At 46.1% G+C, this 20616-nt stretch overlaps 1 protein-coding gene across 5 annotated transcripts in view; it reads left to right on the top strand.

Annotated features, from left to right (window-relative positions):
- Positions 1–18296: 18296 nt before the first annotated feature.
- CACNB1 (calcium voltage-gated channel auxiliary subunit beta 1) overlaps positions 18297–20616 on the top strand; it is an 87251-nt gene continuing 84931 nt past the window's right edge. For all 5 annotated transcript variants that reach the window (XR_003943976.1, XM_030220791.1, XM_030220789.1 and 2 more), the window contains exon 1: positions 18297–18383. Coding sequence is in view for 4 of the 5 variants with exons in the window: in XM_030220791.1 (XP_030076651.1) it covers positions 18297–18383 (87 nt within the window). In the remaining variant the exon portion in view is untranslated. The remainder of the gene's footprint in view (positions 18384–20616) is intronic.

Here is a 20616-nt window from a genome sequence, read left to right as displayed (position 1 = left end):
GTGCTTTGACAATATGCCTAATAGTAGTTACAGAATCAGAAGGGCCAGAGATGGATGTCAGTTTGGTGAAGGTATTGTGTTATAATTAGACTAGTAAGAATTGTTTAACTTATAGGACTATTAGGTATCGATGGAGGAGGGTCTAAGAGACCAGGCCTTCTTCCACTTAGGCTCTGATGGGTTTGCTGTCCTAGTATTGGAATTGTGTTATTCTTGTCCTGTATATATAATATATATGTGGGATTCAGATTTCCCAAGGGGGTGGAGGGAGTCGATGGAATGGAAACTTGAACAACTTACAAAGGCTTATGGTTGTAATGTTTTATTGCTTGTTCAATAAAAATTGTTTAAACATAAGTTTATAACTAACGTAATGGATGCCGAAGCGTCACAAGGAGCATCAGTGGGGTAATTTGAACCACTCCTGCCTTTGCCGGTCTACATGGATTTCAGCCCAAGTATTGGAAAGGGAGAGGAATAGTGCAAGTGAACGCTCATAGAACCAGACCCCTGCATAATTTCAACTGAGGTGTAAGAAACAGGAGTAGACGCACTGCATCGATATCATCATCACCTTGTCGATACTAGAAAGCCTCTCAGACCCCCGACTCGTTCTTATCGCCACCTCACCGATACGCGGTCTGCGCTCCGTGGCGCCTGGCTCATCTGCTACACCGCATGTGCGATCGCTGCAGGGAGAGGGCTGAGCTCTGGGACATGGCCAGGCTAACCCTAGCAGCGCTCTCCGCCCGCGCCCCTCACCCAGGCCCCATCTACCTCGCCACTACCCCCCGTCCCTCTCGCTTACCCTGCTCTCCCTCCCACTCTATCATTCCCCTCCCTCCTCACCTCATGGCGGCGGCTCTGCTACAGCGGGTACCACGGAACGGAAAAGAAAGAGCAACTTCCGGTTCTTCTCATTATTAGGTGCAGGGAGATGCCACTGCATAACCGCCTCAAAAGAGGAGTTAGGACCCATTGAGCCAACGGTGCCCTCATTACCGATTCTTTATAAGTACTTGTTGGAGATATTGGAGAAGGCAGAAAGAACCTGGCTCTGCGGACACACGTTTCTTCCAAGAGCGAGGAAGAATCTTCCCTTTCCTTAATGGTATGATGGCACGGTCCTCTGCGCTTGCGCACTCACTGGCTGCGCCGTGTTGCTCTACCACGTGATGGTCGTCTGCATAGGGAAAGGATCCGGATGTGAGCGCTGGAGGGGGGTTGAGCTACATAAGAGAGAATCATTGTCAGAATAAGCAAAATACTCACACACTTTCTACCATTGGTGTCCGAGCAATGCTTTGGTTCCAGTGTTTCTGCTTTTCTTTGACTTTTAATAACTATCTTTGCATAGGGTTACCATATGGCTCCAGAAAAAGGAGGACGGATTGAAAGCAATGGAAGTAAAACCCGGCTGGCTCAAGGGTCTCTTGTTTTGCCATTTCTCTTATCTCTATGTCCAGTAACCATCTTTCTTCTGTGGCCTTGTCCCTGTCTTCCCCTCAGTGTCTCTCTGTGTCCTTGTCCTTGTCTTTGTCTTCCCCCCCCCCCCCCCCCCCCCCCCCCCATGTTCAGCATTGACCCGATGCACAAAGACAGCTGTCAAATACAACTGCCTCGGTAAAATTTAGTGAGTAGCAAGTCGCTGTTTGCGACTCAGCTGTCAAATGCATTTGAGAGCACCCAATGGAGACCTGCCCCCCCCCCCCCCCCGCATCCCCAAGGAACAAATACCTGGTGTTCAGTGGACCCCTGCGCGCACCCTCTCCCAGGCCTCATGCAAGCAATCCCCAGTGGTCCAGTAGATCCCTGATCCCCCCCCCCTGCACTCCTTGACTCCCCAAAAGCAGCAATAGCTCTGGCTAGAGTCAGTCTAAAGCAAACGTTCCCAGCATGGTAAGCTTTGTGTATCGGGGCTTTAGTGTCCCTTTCTTACTATGTCCAGCATGCCCCTCTGTCCCTGTCCCTCCCCTTGTATCCAGCATGCCCCTCTGTGTCTCTGTCCCTCCCCTTGTGTCCAGCATTGCGCCTTTGTGTCCCTGTCTCTATGTCCCCTCCATGCCCATCATCTCTTCTCTGTGTCCCTGTCCCTCTCCATGTTCAGCCTCTCCCCTCATCTTCCCTTCCTCCTGCACCCTCCACCCCCCATGGTCCAGCATCTCCTTCTCCCTCTCTCCTTTGCCCCTGTGTCTTACCCCTCTCTTCTCCAGTCCAGTCACTGTCTCTTTCTTCCCTTCCCCGGGCCAGCATCTCTCTTCCTCTTTTCCTGTTTCCCTTTGCTCCTGGTCTCTCTCTCCTTCCCCCCAGGTCCAGCATCTCTGCTCTTCCTGTTATGGAGTGGAGGAGTGGCCTAGTGGTTAGGGTGGTGAACTTTGGTCCTGAGGAACTGAGTTTAATTCCCACTTCAGGCACAGGCAGCTCCTTGTGACTCTGGGCAAGTCACTTAACCCTCCATTGCCCCAGGTACAAATAAGTACCTGTATACAGTATGTAAGCCACATTGAGCCTGTCATGAGTGGGAAAGCGCGGGGTACAAATGTAATAAAAATAAATAAATGTTATGCTTTAATAACCCACTTTATTCCCACAAAGGGTTCAGAATGGGGTAACAATAATTAAAAACAATCAGTATTCTTGAACTGGAAATAATACATTAAAACAAAACATTAAAAAAGACACATCATAAAAGATATTTACAAAATAAATATGTCTTCAAAAGTTTACAGAATCAAAGATAAGAATTACAAGATCTTAGCCAATTGATATAAAAAAATAATTTGCTCTGGTTCTCTCTCTGTCTCTCCTCTTCCCTCTGCTTCCCCCTTCCCACCCCCAGGTCCAGAATCTCCCTCCCCCCACACCTTTCCATCACCCCCACACACACACACACACTTATGTCCTGCATCTTCCAGGGACATCTTGAAATCAGTAAAACCATAAAATAATTAATGGAGAAGGGGGTTATTAAAACCACTACCACAGATTGGAATAATCCGGTCTGGCCAGTCAGGAAAAGTGATTTGAAACAGGCAAAGATTAAGTCACGGTGTGACAGATGGTTGATGTTTAATGGCCTTGCGTTGGGTGAGATTTTGCCACTTTACAATCATATGCCAGTGATATTCAGTATTCAGGGATTCACTGAACATTGGTCTCTAGACAGAGGAAGACAGATGTTAGCCCAGACCAGCAATGACAAAGAGAGAGAAAGGCAGAGTGAGTGGGAGAGAGAGTGGGAGGGTTGATTCTAGAGACACAGAGATAGTGCTGAATGAGGAAAGGCTAAAGTGGCTAGGGGAGGTATGATAGAGGTCTATAAAATAATGAGTGGAGTAGAACAGGTAGACATGAATCGCTTGTTTACTCTTTCCAAAAATACTAGGACTAGCGGGCACGCAATGAAGCTACAAAGTAGTATATTTAAAACAAATCGGAGAAAATATTTTTTCACTCAACATATAATTAAACTCTGGAATTCGTTGCCAGAGAATGTAGTAAAAGCAGGTAGCTTAACAGGGTTTAAAAAAGGTTTGGATAGCTTTCTAAAACAAAAGTTAAGAATTATTAAAATGGATATGGGGAAAATCCACTGCTTATTTCTGGGATAAGCAGCATAAAATGTACTGTTTTGGGATCTTGCCAGGTACTTGTGACCTGGATTGGCCACTGTTGGAAACAGGATGCTGGATTTGATGGATCTTCAGTCTGTCCCAGATTGGTAATACTTGTGTTCTTATGTTCTTAGAGGAAATCCCTGCAAAGTCAGTTTTGCATTTAGCAGAATGCAGAGAACTAGTAATCCTATAGACCCTTGAAAAAATGGCATTCTGTGACGGCTATGGTATTTTCATGGGACCAACAGAAGAATTATGCAAAGATGATAATGTGCGGGGGGGGGGGGGGGGGAGCACAGTTTTCAAACCATATGGATCCCTTCTTTAACAGCCATCTCCTTAACTGCTGTGTGCATAAATCATATCTACCCAGTAATGGCACGCAGTGTACATGAGGGTCGAGTTTTCTGCATTGTGAAAGCAAAAACTTTGTGGGTAGATTAATATATTAGTACCTGATTGCAGGGAGCATCTCATATCCGCAACTTGGCACAATCCACAGTACTTACCCACGTGGACTACTGCACTAGTATTTTCATAGGCTGCAAGGCCCAAATCCTGAAAAAAACTTCAGACTGCCCAAAACACGGCAGCCAGACTCATTTTTGGTAAATCACCATTTGAGAGTGCAACACCTCTTCGTGAAAAGCTCCACTGGCTCCCTATCAGAGAACGAATACATTTCAAAGCCCATACACTGATTCATAAGATTATCTACGGAGAAACTCCAGGATACATGGTCAACTTGCTTGATCTTCCTACCAGAAACGGGTCAAAATCTTCACAAACTTACCTCAACCTACACCTTCCCAATTGCAAAGGTCTCAAGTACAAAACATCCTATGCATCCAACTTCTCCGTCATAGGCAGCCAACTCTGGAATGCCCTACCAAGATCCATTTGAGCAATCAATGACTATCTACCCTTCCGGAAACAGCTGAAAACCCGTCTTTTCAAGCAAGCTTACCCAAATGATCTGACCTAACCTTACGAGCCCATCCACACAGACGATAGTAACAATGACTTAGATCACGTCCCCCACCAATCGTCCCTAGGCTCATCCCTTAACCTATCCCCTTCCCCTACCTCCCCTACACCTAACCCCCTGCAAATCCCAACTTATCTCCTCTCCCTGCCTCTCCTACCTCCACTGCCCCTTTCCCTTGCTCATCTCACCTATCTACAGGCCTATTTCATTATTCTGCTATACTATAGCTTGTACTCTCTCTGCTATACTTTTCAGGCTTATTTTCGAAAGAGAAGGGCGCCCATCTTCCGACACAAATCGGGAGATGGGCGTCCTCTCAGGAGCGCCCAAATCGGCATAATCAAAAGCTGATATTGGGTGTCCCCAACTGTTTCCGTCGCGGGGACGACCACACTTCCTGGGGGCGTGTTGGAGGCACACCAAAGGCAGGACTGGGGCGTGTTTATCGGCCAAGGAGAGATGGGCGTCCTCGGCCAATAATGGAAAAAAGAAGGGCGTCCCTGGAAAGCATTTGGTCCACTTTACTTGGTCCCTTTTTTTTAGGTCCAAGTCCCAAAAAAGTGCCCGAACTGACCAGATGACCACTGGAGGGAATCGGGGATGACCTCCCTGTACTCCCCCAGTGGTCACTAACCCCCTCCCACCCTCAAAAAAACATTTTTTTCCAGCCTCTATGCCAGCCTCAAATGTCATACCCAGCTCCATGACAGCAGTATGCAGGTCCTTGGAGCAGTTTTAGTGGGTGCAGTGCACTTTGAGCAGCCGGACCCAGGCCCATCCCCCCCTACCTGTTACACTTGTGGTGGTAAATGTTGAGCCCTCCAAAGCCCCCAAAAACCCACTGTCTCCACATGTAGGTGCCCCCCTTCACCCATAAGGGCTATGATAGTGGTGTACAGTGGTGGGGAGTGGGTTTTGGAGGGGGTTTGGGGAGCTCAGCACCCACAGCAAGGGAGCTATGCACCTGGGAGCAATTTGTGAAGTCCACTGCAGTGCCCCCTAGGGTGCCCGGTTGGTGTCCTGGCATGTGAGGGGGACCAGTGCACTATGAATGCTGGCTCCTCCCGCGACCAAATGGCTTGGATTTGGCCGTTTTTGAGATGGGTGTCCTCGGTTTCCATTATCGCCGAAAATCGGGGACGCCTATCTCTAAGGACGCCCATCTCTAAAGTCAACCCAAATGCTGAGATTTGGTCGTCCCCAACCGTATAATCGAAAGGAAAGATGGACGCCCATCTCGTTTCGATTATACGGGTTGCCCCGCCCCTTTTTTCACCGTCCTCGGAGATGGACACCCTTAGAGATGGGCATCCCCGTTCAATTATGCCCCTCTTTGTAACCCTATTTACTATGTAAGCCGCACTGAACCTGCTATGAGTGGGAAAGCGCGGGGTACAAATGTAACAAATAAAAATAAAATAATATCCTCATGGCCTTCTCTGCTGGTTACAACACAAGCTGTGAAATAAGAAATCTAAGGACAGTTGTGTGCTAGGCAATTAAGATTTAATGCAAAAAGATGCAGAATTATGCACCTGGGGAACAGAAATCTGAGGAAGCAGCACATGATGAGGAAATATTAATGTGTACCAACGAGGGAAAAATCTTGGGTTGACCTCAAAGTAGTGAAAGAGTGTGACAAAGTTAGAGGGATGCTGGGATGCACAGGGAGAATCATAACCCATAGATAAAAGGAGGTGATAATACCTCTTCTATAAAAGACATCAGTGAGACCTCACCTAGAATATTTTGTCCTGTTCTGGAGGCTGTACCTCCAAAATGTTACAGACAGATCAGGCTGGAGACAATCAAGAGAGAGGCTACCAAAATGGTACAGGTCAGCAGCAAAGGTGAAGCAAGATTTAGGAACTTGATGTTGTATCTGAAATGGAAGGAGAGAAGGGGGTGGGGAGAGGATATAATAGAGACTTTCAAATACCTGACAGGAAAAATCAAGTATGAAACAAACCTTATTCAGAAGAAATGCTGCTCTAGTATAAGAGGTTATGGGATGAGGCTCTGGGGGGGGGGGGGGGGGCATAGGAGCCAGCTCTGTTGGTGGCCAGTGGGTGCTGATAACCCCCAATTAAACAAGTTGCTTCATTGTGTCCAGGGAGGGGTAATTTGTATTGCGTTTGTCACCCCCAATCATTTTGAAATGTTAGCGCCTATGCTTGGGGGGGGGGGGAGGAGAGCGTAAACTCAGGAGCAACATAGGGAAATATTTACATAAGTACATAAGTAATGCCATACTGGGAAAAGACCAAAGGCCCATCAAGCCCAGCATCCTGTCCCCGACAGCGGCCAATCAAGGTCAAGGGCAACTGGCAGCTTCCCAAACGTACAAACATTCTATACATGTTATTCCCAAAATTGCGGATTTTTCCCAAGTCCATTTAGTAGCGGTCTATGGACTTGTCCTTTAGGAAACCGTCCAAACCCTTTTTAAACTCTGCCAAGCTAACCGCCTTCACCACATTCTCCGGCAACGATTTCCAGAGTTTAATTATGCGTTGGATGAAGAAACATTTTCTCCTATTTGTCTTAAATGCACTACACTGTAGTTTCATCGCATGCCCCCTAGTCCTAGTATTTTTGGAAAGCGTGAACAGACGCTTCCCATCCACCTGTTCCACTCCACTCATTATTTTATATACTTCTATCATGTCTCCCCTCAGCCATCTCTTTTCCAAGCTGAAAAGCCCTAGCCTCCTTAGTCTTTCTTCATAGGGAAGTCGTCCCATCCCTGCTATCATTTTCGTTCCCTTCGCTGCACCTTTTCCAGTTCCACTATATCTTTCTTGAGAAGCGGCGACCAGAATTGGACACAATACTCAAGGTGCGGTCGCACCATGGAACAATACAACGGCATTATAACATCCTCACACCTGTTTTCCATACCTTTCCTAATAGTACCCAACATTCTATTCGCTTTCCTAGCCGCAGCAGCAAACTGAGCAGAAGGTTTCAGTGTATTATCAACGACGACACCCAGATCCCTTTCTTGGTCCGTAACTCCTAACGTGGAACCTTCCATGACGTAGCTATAATCCGGGTTCTTTTTTCCCACATGCATCACCTTACACTTGCTCACATTAAACTGCCATTTAGCCACCCAGTCTCCCAGTCTCGTAAGGTCCTTCTGTAATTTTTCACAATCCTCTCGCGAATTAACGACTTTGAATAACTTTGTGTCATCTGCAAATTTAATTACCTCGCTAGTTACTCCCATCTCTAAATCATTTATAAATATATTAAAGAGCAGCGGCCCTAACACTGACCCCTGAGGAACCCCACTAACTACCCTTCTCCATTGTGAATACTGCCTATTTAACCCCACTCTCTGTTTCCTATCCTTCAACCAGTTTTTAATCCACAATAGGACATTTCCTCCTGTCCCATGACCCTCCAATTTCCTCTGTAGCCTTTCATGAGGCACCTTGTCAAATGCCTTTTGAACATCCAGATACACAATATCACCCGGCTCGGCTCCCCTTTGTCCACATGTTTGTTTACTCCTTCAAAGAATTGAAGTAAATTGGTCAGGCAAGATTTCCCCACATTAAAGCCATGCTGACTTGGTCCCAGTAATCCATGTCCTCGGATGTGCTCTGTAATTTTGTTTTTATATTTCAACGTTTTTTATTGATGATGTACCACGTCAAACAAAACCAATAAAGTCAAACATTTTGTAAACATTCAGTCATGTCATAATTGTACATATGCATCTAGTCTAACATCATCATCATTATTTTACATCCTTTCCTCCCCCTTCCCCCCCCCCAACCTCCCCTTTATTTTACTCCTTTACCTTTATTTTACTCCTTTACCTTTATCTACTTATTTCATGGTAATTATACTAGCAATATCTATTACAGGTCTTAACCGGTCCAAAATCCGGAGCAAATATCTGCTGGATGTCTCACTATCTAGGACGTATCCAATTTGTTAAGCACTGCACTTCTAGCCTTGTGGGAGATATTTTGTAAATATTTAGACCATATATTAACAAAGATCTTTCTTTTCTTTGGGTTACCGTAAGCCTCCCTGGCCTCCCAGAGCATTAGCTCATGGAACCTATTTCTCTAGTACCAAAAGGAGGGTGGCTCAGCCTGCAGCCAATGTCTGAGTATACATTTTTTCCCCACTGCATGGGCCTTACACAAGAATAACTCCTGATTTTTGTCTGAGATCCCATAAGCATTGCTTTTATTCAAAAGCACTCCCCTCCAGGAGGGAAGCAGTCTATGTCCCAATAGTTGTTCAAGATATTTCTGTAACATTTTCCAAAAGTGTTTTATTCGATCACATCGCCAAAATGCATGCAATAAAGTGTTATTATCTCTATGACACTTAGGACATTGAGCATCAGATATCCATCCTGCCCTTACTGCTTGTGATTGTGATATGTACCCCCTGTGAATTACCCTGTATTGACTCTCCTGCAGCTCCGCCCCTCCCACTTGTCTTGGTATCAGGGGCGTAGCCAGACAACAGATTTTGGGTGGGCCAAGGCAAGAATTGGGTGGGCACCAAGTGTTCTCCCCCCTCCAAAAAAAAAAAAAAAATCTCAGCTGGTAGGAAAATGCTTCTTTCCACCTTGGCAGCAGTATTGCACTGAAAACTGAGCCTGTGCAGGTGCCGGTGTCATGGAGAGTAGCTTTTTTGTTACCATCAGGGGAAAATCTTCAGCTGGCGGAGCTTGGGATTCCCACCAGTTACCACTAAACATGTGCTACTGTTGGGTGGGCCTGAGCCATAAATGGGTGGGCCCTGGCCCACCCAAGCCCACCTGTGGCTACGCCACTGCTTGGTATATCTTTTATCAATTTTGCAAAATTTATTCCTTTCAGCTCATAGCCCAAGTCTTTGCTCCATGTCTTTTCAAGTATCTCATAGGCATGGGGGGGGGGGGGGGCTAAGGGACTCCAATACTTTATGTAAACTCGATATTGACACCTGTCCGTGTGCATCCCCTTTCAAAAAATCTCGAAGCCTACAGCCCAACCTTGTGCCTAGTGCATCTTGGTCCATACTGAACCAATAGTGATGTAATTGTCGATATGTGTAATAATCTTTAGTGGCTAAAGAGAATCTCTGCTGCATGTCTGGAAAACTGTACAGAACACCCTCTTCATTCATTAAATGTTCTAGCAAAGTAATCCCCTGTGCCGACCATCTATCAAATAAACCCTTCTCCAGCCCCGGTGGAAAGTCCCCATTCCCTTGCAATGGGAGCTGGTCACTAATATTGGGGTTATATTTCCAAGACTGCATAAGAAATCTCCAAGCACTTCTCAGAGGTTGAAGCAATATGCTGTTCCGAATGAGTAATTTTGTTTTTAATAATAGCCTCTACCATTTTCCCCGGCACCGACGTCAGACTCACCGGTCTATAATTCCCCGGATCTCCCCTGGAACATTTTTAAAAAATCGGCGTTACATTGGCCATCCTCCAATCTTCCGGTACCACGCTCGATTTTAAGGATAAATTGCAAATCACTAACAGTAGCTCCGCAAGTTCATTTTTCAGTTCTATCAGCACTCTAGGACGAATACCATCCGGTCCAGGTGATTTGCTACTCTTCAGTTTGCCAAACTGCCCCATTACATCCTCCAGGTTTACTGTGAAGTCAGTAAGTTTCTCTGACTTGTCCGCTTGAAATACCATTTCCGACACCGGTATCCCACCCAAATCTTCCTCGGTGAAGACCGAAGCAAAGAATTCATTTAATCTCTCTGCTACGTCTTTGTCTTCCTTGATCGCCCCTTTTACCCCTCGGTCATCCAGCGGCCCAACCGATTCTTTTGCTGGCTTCCTGCTTTTAATATATATATATATATATATAATTTTTTTATTATTATTTATTTTTATTTTTATTTTTTTTGCCTCTACTGCTGGATGCAAAGAATGGCCTCCTGGGGGAGATGGTGGAATTCAGGAAAGGATGAATGTTCCCGCAGTAGTCTCGCGGGTCTCAACAGCCTCACGAAACTTCCGAAGGGAGTCTCATCCGCTATTTTTAAAATACGGCGGTGCCGGGTAGGGGGAATAGCAGCAGCACAGCGGACAAGAAAGAACATGTCCCCCCCCCCCCCCCGCCACAGAGGCCACTAGATCACCAGTGGTGTGCCTTTAAAGGAAGGACTGGGGAGGGGTGTAGTGTGCAGCAGGCATCCGGGCAGAGCCTCTGGGCCCTGGGGCACTGCTCGGTTGCCCGAAAGGTCAGTCCGCCCCTGGCTTTAGGCTAAGAATGGCAGTAAGAAAACAGATATAAACAACCTCATTAAAGCCATTCCCTATTAACATCAGTTTCCTCACCTCTCAGGTCCTTGTGCTGAATGACCCTTTCCCATCCAGCTCAGGAAGCAGAAGCAACCCCACCACTACCATCCTCCAAGAACTCCTCCTTCATGAGCTGCCACTGGGAACTTCCCTAAAGAAAAACAAAAAGCAAAAGAGGTTCTGCTCACCAGGAAACAAGGACATGATACACGTCTGAATCATATATCCTGTTTCCAATAATGGACAAGCCAGGTCACAAGTACCTGGCAGGATCCCAAAAGGTAGTGAGATTTCATGCTACTGCCCCCCCCCCCCCCCCCCCCCCCAGGGATAAGCAGTGCCTCTCTCCAGATCTACCTTAATAAACATTTATGGACTTTACCTCCATGAATTTGTCCAAACCTTTCTAAATTGCTCAGACTGATTTTACCACATTCTCTGGCTATGAGTTCCAGACCCTAACTATGTGTTCAGTTCAAAAATATTTTCTCTTATTTGATTTAAACATATTACTGTTTAACTTCATGGAGTGTTCCCTAGCCGGTGTACTTTTTATACAATTGATTTGTATTTACCCTTTCTACTCCACTCATTATTTATAATTATAATTATTTATAACTTTGGTCCTGAGGAACTGAGTTTGATTCCCACTTCAGGCACAGGCAGCTCCTTGTGACTCTGGGCAAGTCACTTAACCCTCCATTGCCCCAAGTAAGCCGCATTGAGCCTGCCATGAGTGGGAAAGCGCAGGGTACAAATGTAACAAAAAAAAAATTATCTGACTGATTATTCCACACGGAGGTATTTTTCCATCCCTTATTGGTATTGTTTATGATTGGTATCATTATCTTTTACCTTTGGGGCTGTATTCATATTAACATAATTTGGTGCTGTGGTAAATAATAATTATGGTGGAAACTTTCTGCAAGCCATTGCCAAATCTTTTAGGGGGTCTTTTACAAAGATGTGGTAGCATTTGTAGCGCACGCTAATGATTAGCGTGAGCTAAATGCTAGAGAAGCCCATAGGAATATATGGGCATCTCTAGTAACATAGTAGCATAGTAAATGACGGCAGATAAAGACCTGTATGGTCCATCCAGTCTGCCCAACAAGATAAACTCATTTTACATGGTATGTGATACTTTATATGTATACCCGAGTTTGATTTGTCCTTGCCTTTCTCAGGGCACAGACCGTAGAAGTCTGCCCAGTACTGTTCTTGTACTAAGTTCTGAAGCTAACATCGAAGCCCCTTAAAATTTACACTCCAGCCCATCCCTATCTATTCAGTCATGATCAGGGCGTAGACTGTAGAAATCTGCCCGGCTCCCGTTTTGTTTCCAATTACTGGTGTCGCCACCCAATCTCTGCTAAGATTCCACGGAACCATTCCTTCTAAACAGGATTCCTTTGTGTTTATCCCACGCATGTTTATCTAGTCAGTACATGTTTATTTGTAGCGCACGCTAAAAACGCTAGCGCACCTTAGTAAAAGGACCCCTTAGTGATGTAATGCTAACCTTATGTAGGTAGGTGAGAAGTCAGGTCTGACTGCCAAGCATATTTTACGCTGTATTAGGACAGTGCTTGTAAATTGGAAGGATTCTTCCAGCACAGGCTGCTGAGTGCGCTATGTGCTCACCACACCTGTTGCTCCTTGCACCTCAGGAGCTAATTGTCAAAAGCCATAGTTGATCTGTGTCTGATCGTGTCAACTGCAGTGCAGAATGACTTGGTCAGTTGACCAGGTGTTTCTACAGCACAGGCAGAATGCTCTTACTCCCAGTACATGCCAGTGGAGGAGTAGCCAAGTGGTCGCAGCAGCAGGGCAGTGGCGTAAGAAGGGGGGGGGCGGTGGGGCGGTCCGCCCCGGGTGCACGCCGCTGGAGGGATGTCGGCTCCACTGGTTCCCTGCTCCCTCTGCCCCGGAACAGGTTACTTCCTGTTCCGGGGCAGAGAGAGCAGGGAACCAGCGGAGCCGATGCAGTTCCCAGCGACATGCACTCAGGGCGGTTCGGCCCTCCCGCCCATCCCTCGCCGCTTTCCCTCGTAAGTACATGCTCTGGGGGGGGTGCGCTCCAGAGGGGGTGCGCTCCGGAGGGGGGAGGGTGCGCTGTGCTGCACCCAGGAGGAGTGCGCAGTGGCGACCCGCCCCGGGTGTCAGCTGCCCTCGCTACAGCACTGCAGCAGGGTGACCCTTTTACTAAAGCTTAGTATGCATTAACAGACATTGATGTGTGCTAAATGCTGCATATCCTATTTCAATACCCATGGGGGGTCTTTTACAAAGGTGCACTAGTGTTTTTAGCACGCTATAATGATTAGCGCATGCTAAATGCTAGAGACACCCATAGGAATATATGGGATCTCTAGCGTTTAGCACATGCTTATTTTTAGCACATTCTAAGAATACTGCACCTTTGTAAAAGGATTCCTATGGGACATGTGGCACTTAGCACACACTAATGTCTGTTAGCGTGTGCTACGCTTTAATAAAAGGGCCCCACAGTGAGTTTACCCAATCCAAAAATTACATATTTTTCTGTTTCCCCCTTCCCCCTATTGTGCACCTTGAATCCTTCCTCCCTACTATACTACTACTATAAATCATTTCTATAGCGCTACCAGTCATATGCAGCGCTTCACAATTGAACATGAATAAAAGACAGTCCCTGCTCAAAAGAGCTTACAATCTAAATCAGGACCAGACAGACAGGACTAACAAGGGATAAGGGTAGGACAGACAGAAGGACACATAGGGAAAGGGACAATTGAAGAGAGGAAGACAAGATAAAGGTTACGAGCAGGTGACAAGTTAGGAATTGAAAGCAGCATCAAACAGGTAGGCCTTTAGCCCGGATTTGAAGGCGGCCAGGGATGGAGCTAGACGTAATGGCTCAGGAAGCCTATTCTAGGCATAAGGTGCGGCGAGATAAAAGGAGCGGAGTCTGGAGTTAGCGATGGAGGAGAAGGGTGCAATTAGGAGAGATTTGCCTAGTGAATGGAGTTCCTGGGAAGGAGTGTAGGGAGAGGTGAGGGTGGAAAGGTATCTCTGTGGAGATAATCCATGTTTATCCTTACATTGACATTAAAGAAAAGTAATGATATCTCTCTACAAATATCCAATCTTAACTTCACCCTCCCTTTCAGTTTAATTATTTTAGAGGCCATTTTACTAAACCACATTAAGCATTAACATGCGCTTAGGGACTCTTTTACTAAGGTATCGTAGGCCTAACATGGGCCTACCACACGGTAAAAGGGCACTACTGCAGGAGTCGGTTGGGCCGCTGGACGAAAATGGTGTTAAAGGGGCGATCAAGGAGGACAAAGCCGTAGCGGAGAAATTAAATGAATTCTTTGCTTTGGTCTTCACCGAGGAGGATTTGGGGGGGACACCGGTGCCGGAAAGAATATTTGAAGCGGGGGAGTCGGAGAAACTAAACAAATTCTCTGTAACCTTGGAGGATGTAATGGGTCAGTTCAGCAAGCTGAAGAGTAGTAAATCACCGGGACCTGATGGTATTCATCCCAGAGTATTAATAGAACTAAAAAATGAACTTGCGGAGCTACTGTTAGAAATATGCAATCTGTCCCTAAAATCGAGTGTAGTACCGGAAGACTGGAGGGTAGCCAATGTTACTCCGATTTTTAAGAAGGGTTCCAGAGGAGATCCGGGAAATTATAGACCGGTGAGTCTGACGTCGGTGCCGGGCAAGATGGTGGAGGCTATTATTAAGAATAAAATTGCAGAGCATATACAAAAACATGGACTGATGAGACAAAGTCAGCACGGATTTAGTGAAGGGAAGTCTTGCCTCACCAATCTAATGCATTTTTTTGAGGGGGTAAGCAAACATGTGGACAATGGGGAGCCGGTTGATATTGTATATCTGGATTTTCAGAAGGCGTTTGACAAAGTGCCGCACGAAAGACTCCTGAAGAAATTGCAGAGTCATGGAATCGGAGGTAGGGTATTATTATGGATTAAGAACTGGTTGAAAGATAGGAAGCAGAGAGTAGGATTGCGTGGCCAGTATTCTCAGTGGAGGAGGGTAGTTAGTGGGGTCCCGCAGGGGTCTGTGCTGGGTCCGTTGCTTTTTAATGTATTCATAAATGACCTAGAGATGGGAATAACTAGTGAGGTAATTAAATTCGCCGATGACACAAAATTATTCAGGGTCGTCAAGTCGCAGGAGGAATGTGAACGATTACAGGAGGACCTTGCGAGACTGGGAGAATGGGCGTGCAAGTGGCAGATGAAGTTCAATGTTGACAAGTGCAAAGTGATGCATGTGGGTAAGAGGAACCCGAATTATAGCTACGTCTTGCAAGGTTCCGCGTTAGGAGTTACGGATCAAGAAAGGGATCTGGGTGTCGTCGTCGATGATACGCTGAAACCTTCTGCTCAGTGTGCTGCTGTGGCTAGGAAAGCGAATAGAATGTTGGGTGTTATTAGGAAGGGTATGGAGTCCAGGTGTGCGGATGTTATAATGCCGTTGTATCGCTCCATGGTGCGACCGCACCTGGAGTATTGTGTTCAGTACTGGTCTCCGTATCTCAAAAAAGATATAGTAGAATTGGAAAAGGTACAGCAAAGGGCGACGAAAATGATAGTGGGGATGGGACGACTTTCCTATGAAGAGAGGCTGAGAAGGCTAGGGCTTTTCAGCTTGGAGAAGAGACGGCTGAAGGGAGATATGATAGAAGTGTATAAAATAATGAGTGGAATGGATCGGGTGGATGTGAAGCGACTGTTCACGCTATCCAAAAATACTAGGACTAGAGGGCATGAGTTGAAGCTACAATGTGGTAAATTTAAAACGAAACGGAGAAAATTTTTCTTCACCCAACGTGTAATTAGACTCTGGAATTCGTTGCCAGAGAACGTGGTACGGGCGGTTAGCTTGACGGAGTTTAAAAAGGGGTTAGATAGATTCCTAAAGGACAAGTCCATAGACCGCTATTAAATGGACTTGGAAAAATTCCGCATTTTTAGGTATAACTTGTCTGGAATGTTTTTACGTTTGGGGAGCGTGCCAGGTGCCCTTGACCTGGATTGGCCACTGTCGGTGACAGGATGCTGGGCTAGATGGACCTTTGGTCTTTCCCAGTATGGCACTACTTATGTACTTATGTACTTATGACTCGTTAAGGCTTTCCACGGTACTGCCCTTTTACCGAGCTAAGGCATCCTGTGGTAATTTGGTCATCAGCTCGCGCTACTCCCATGGTAAAAATTATTATTATTTTTTTGTCACAGGAGGCGTGCCTGGGGGCAAAGAGTAGGCCTGCCTGCGCTAATTGGGTAACGTGTGCCCATTACTGTGCACTACCTGACTAGCGTGGGAGCCCATATCGCATCCTAACTAGGAGGTGGTAAGGGCTCCTGGTGGTAATGGCCATGTGCTAATGGGGAAATTAGCACGTGGCCATTACAAAATCAAATGTGGCCATTTACCACCATACTAAAAGTGGCCACAGCATGCGGGGAAACCCATCCACTGACAGTAATGCTGGCCACTTTTTTGCACAGCTTAGTAAAAGGACCCCTTAATGCATGAAAAAACAGGCTTACTACAAAATGGGTTAAAATCTTTTGTGGTACTTTGCATGTCGACGTGCCTAATCACATGCTATTTAGTTTTTTAAACTTTTGGGGGGAGGGAGAGTTTCATAAGTGGGGAATGGGCATGGAACCATTATCCAGCTAGCGCATTCACATTAGCACGCCGTACCTGGCTGTCAATATTTTTGCAGCTATCGCGCTAATGGGAAAAAAAATGTAAGAGAAACAAGGACATGCTAGAAATGGGCTTAGCATGCGGATAAGTCCGGTGTTAAGAGTCCTTTAAATCGGTATGCATCAATACTACATGAAGTGTCCCTGATCACAGTGGTGTACAGCCTTAATAATACAGCATTAAAAGTATAAATACATCATTATGATCAGAAAAACACAACACACACCAGGAGGAAGAGCAGCTGGGGAGGTTTCTTTTGCTGTCTGCTGTCCTCTCTGACAGTAGATGGATTCCAAGCATACTGGCACATATTTCTCCACTTCTGTCTTTGTAATCTCTCTCTCCAAAACCTCCTGGGTTTTATAAGCTTGATTTTTTAATTGAGACAAAAGGATTAGAATGCCTAGGATGCTTTAGGTGGCATTTAGAGTAACAGAAAGGCATGGCAGCTGCATGTGTGCCTGCCGTATGTAAGTGTGTTGCATAAATGCTTCATAGTGTCTGTTATTCATGATAAATGTGTGCTTGAAGGCATGTGGTATGGCTCTTGCCTGTGTGTGTTACTTCTATTGCATGTGTACATGTATGTGCTTAGTATTCATTTTACATGCAAAGACATGTAGTATGGTTGTTGCTTGTGTGTGTTACTTCTATTGCATGTGTACATACGTGTGCTTAGTATTAATTTTACATGCATGCTTGAAGGCATGTGGTATGGCTCTTGCCTGGGTGTGTGTGTTACTTCTATTTCATGTGTACATATGTGTGCTAAGTATTCATTTTACATGCAAAGACATGTAGTATGGTTGTTGCCTCTGTGTGTGTGTGCTACTTCTATTGCATGTGTGCATGTATGCGTGCTTAATATTAATTTTGCATGTATGCTTGAAGGCATGTGGTATGGCTCTTGCCTGTGCCTGTTACTTCTATTACATGTGTACATGTGTGTGCTTAGTATTAATTTTACATGCATGCTTGAAGGCATGTGGTATGGCTCTTGCCTGGGTGTGTGTGTTACTTCTATTTCATGTGTACATGCGTATGCTAAGTATTCATTTTACATGCAAAGACATGTAGTATGGTTGTTGCTTGTGTGTGTGTGTGTGTGTGTGTGTTCTATTGCATGTGTACATGCATGTGTGCTTAGTATTCATTTTACATGCATGCTGGAAGGCATGTGGTATTCGTATTGCATGCATGCCCTTTTTTCTGTACTGATTAGCTTTATCCAGCTGAAGTTTGCCATTTCTATGCCGCTCCTTACTCTGGGAGGAAAAAGACTGCTCCCTGCAAGGCGAATAGCATAGATGTGAGCAGGACATATTCCAGCCCTGGTACTCTCTCTCTTCCTTTCCCCACTGCCTCTCTGCCCAGCTCCAGCTCAGCCACACCCAACCCCATCCGCTCCCAAGAGGGCAACAGGCATGATTGATATGCCAACAGCCAAGGAGGAGACAGCGATCCCCCACCCTCTCCTCTGTGATTGGAGAGCAGGCCAGGGATGGGCGGGCCCTGCAGCTCCTCTCTTGCCTCTGCGAGTGAGAAATGGGAGGGGGGAATTGCAGGGACCGCGAGAGGTGCTGAAAGAGGCTTGGAGACGATTTCCCTGCTGCAAGCGGCAGACACAGCCAGGTATGAAGGCAGTCTGAGCTTCAGGCAATGGTACAGAAAGAAAGCATGAGCAGAGCACCATCCAGCTCCAGCCAGGACATTCAGATGGATGTGTTGGAGTATCCCAACCTGCAGGTGAGAATTTGCAAGAGGCAGCATCCTGAGCATGTGAAGAATTTCCCATAGTGGTAGCTACAAGGGGCTTTGCAAATGTCCAGCGCCATGTACACTCCCAACCCGATAGGAAATATCATTGATAAGGATATGGGAACCAGTGAGAGCGAGCGGGTAACAGGCATCAGCGCCCTTTGTGTACAGAACGACACAGCTGTGACATCCTTCTGAAAGTGGAGGAGCTGAAGAAGGCAACAGAGGTGGGGGGGAGGTAATTTTCCAATACCCTCAATCTCTCTCACTTTCGCCAGAAGGCAAATACTGGGGATTTTGCATGAGAGTGGGAACAGAGCCAAAGCACTGTAAGTCTTACCATCACTGGTCTGCACGCCTCTGCCATGCTCCCCATTTCAGGTTTATTTCCTGTCACACGGGATTCCTACATGGTATTTACTAGCCAAATCCAAGAACAGAGGGGCCACTCTGTACACAGGGCAGGAGCAAAGAGGGTTGGCGCTTTGTAGGAAGAGAGGGACCATACTGACTTAATTGAAGGCCTAGGCTGGGAGTGTCATCTCTCTGTAGAAAAAGAAGGGGTCACATCGAATGTACACAGGATCTGGACTGGAAATGTGGGCTCTCTGCGGGGGGACACTGACCTCATTCATGGTCTGGGCTGGTAATATCAGCTTTTTGTAGGAAGAGCCACACTGACCCCATTCATGGCCTGGGCTGGGAGTGTGGACCCTGCAGGAAGAGAGAGGCAACATTGAATGTACATAGGACCCTGGCTGGAAGTGTCTGCTTTTTGCCCAGGCTAGGAATTTGGGCTCTGTGCAGGAAAAGAGGGGTCCCTCTGACCTCAATCGCGGTCGGGGCTGGGAATATGAGCTCTATGCAGGAAGAGAGGGGCCACACTGTACAGAGAACCTGGGCACAGAGTGTTGGTTTGCTGCAGGAAGAGAAGGGCTGCCCTGACTTTATTAGGCACAGGGCAGGGAGTGTTGGTTCTTTGTAGAAACGGAAGTGCCACAGTGAACCGCATCCGGGGCAGGAGCAAGGATATTCAGTACTCTAAGCAAATTTTCACTCTTGTGCCCCCTCACAATTAGTTTCCAGGAACTCCTCTCTGAGATTGGGATAATTGAACTCAGCAGTCATGGTCACCCCAGAGTCACACTTTCCAAACAATCCTCTATAAACTCATAATTAAACAGTATCAGTCTAGTATTCCAAACGGTCTTTATGTGGCTGGCAGCGGGTACTGACTCCAAGAGTCCTTTTTAAAATGATTTCCCATCCCAATTGCTTGCATAAGTGGGCCTCTCCTTCAGGTGCCCTGATGTTGCATGAGTGAGAGTCTCTAGACACCCAGATTAAACCAGCACCAGTGCACCTTACATGTCCATTAGTTACATTATTCTGTAAGTTATATGCCCAACTAAGAGGGCCCCTCCCCCTTGCATGTGTGCACTATGGGGTCCTTTTACTGAAGCTTAGCATGCACAAAATGCACTTGCTAATTCTGTTAGCATGCCAGGCCCCCTATCCTTATAGGATAGCACTTAGGGCCAATATTTATTTAGATTTTGCTCACACCTTGGTAGTTCAAGGTGAATTACATTCAGATACACTGGATATTTCTCTGTCCCAGGAGGGCTCACAATCTAAGTTTGTACCTGAGGCAATGAAGGGTTAAGAGATTTGCCAAGATCACAAGGCACAGCAGCGGGATTTGAACCGGCCACCTCTGGATTACAAGACCAGTGTGCTAACCACTAGGCCACTCCTCCACTCCACAATACGTACCTAACTGCAACTTTTTACTGCATTTACACACACAAAGAGGTGCATGACTGTGCCAAAGTGTATCCATCCACAGAGGTTTTCAGGGGGGCAGGGCTTCAGCCACTTTCCATATCACTTAAATGGACAAGGGGAAATATTTCTGGGATAAGCAGCATAAAAATGTTTTGTACTTTTTTTTGGGACCTTGCCAGGTATTTGTGACCTGGATTGGCCACTGATGGAAACAGGATGCTGGGCTTGATGGACCTTTGTTCCGTCCCAGTATGGCAATACTTATGTACTTATGACAAATGGTGGCCAAATAGCAGGTGTGACTTTATATGAATAACTTATCCATAAAAGTTATATTTTAACCACCTAAAATTGTAAGACTGCGCGGATTATACATTTTTTAAAATAAATAAAACTGACCCCCATACTTTTACATATTAAGCTTGGTTTCATA

This window comes from Microcaecilia unicolor, chromosome 12 (assembly GCF_901765095.1).
Source record: "Microcaecilia unicolor chromosome 12, aMicUni1.1, whole genome shotgun sequence".
NCBI classification, from domain to species: Eukaryota; Metazoa; Chordata; class Amphibia; order Gymnophiona; family Siphonopidae; genus Microcaecilia; species Microcaecilia unicolor.
The sequence above is the reverse complement of the archived record's forward strand: the minus strand, read 5'-3'. Positions and strand labels throughout refer to the sequence as shown.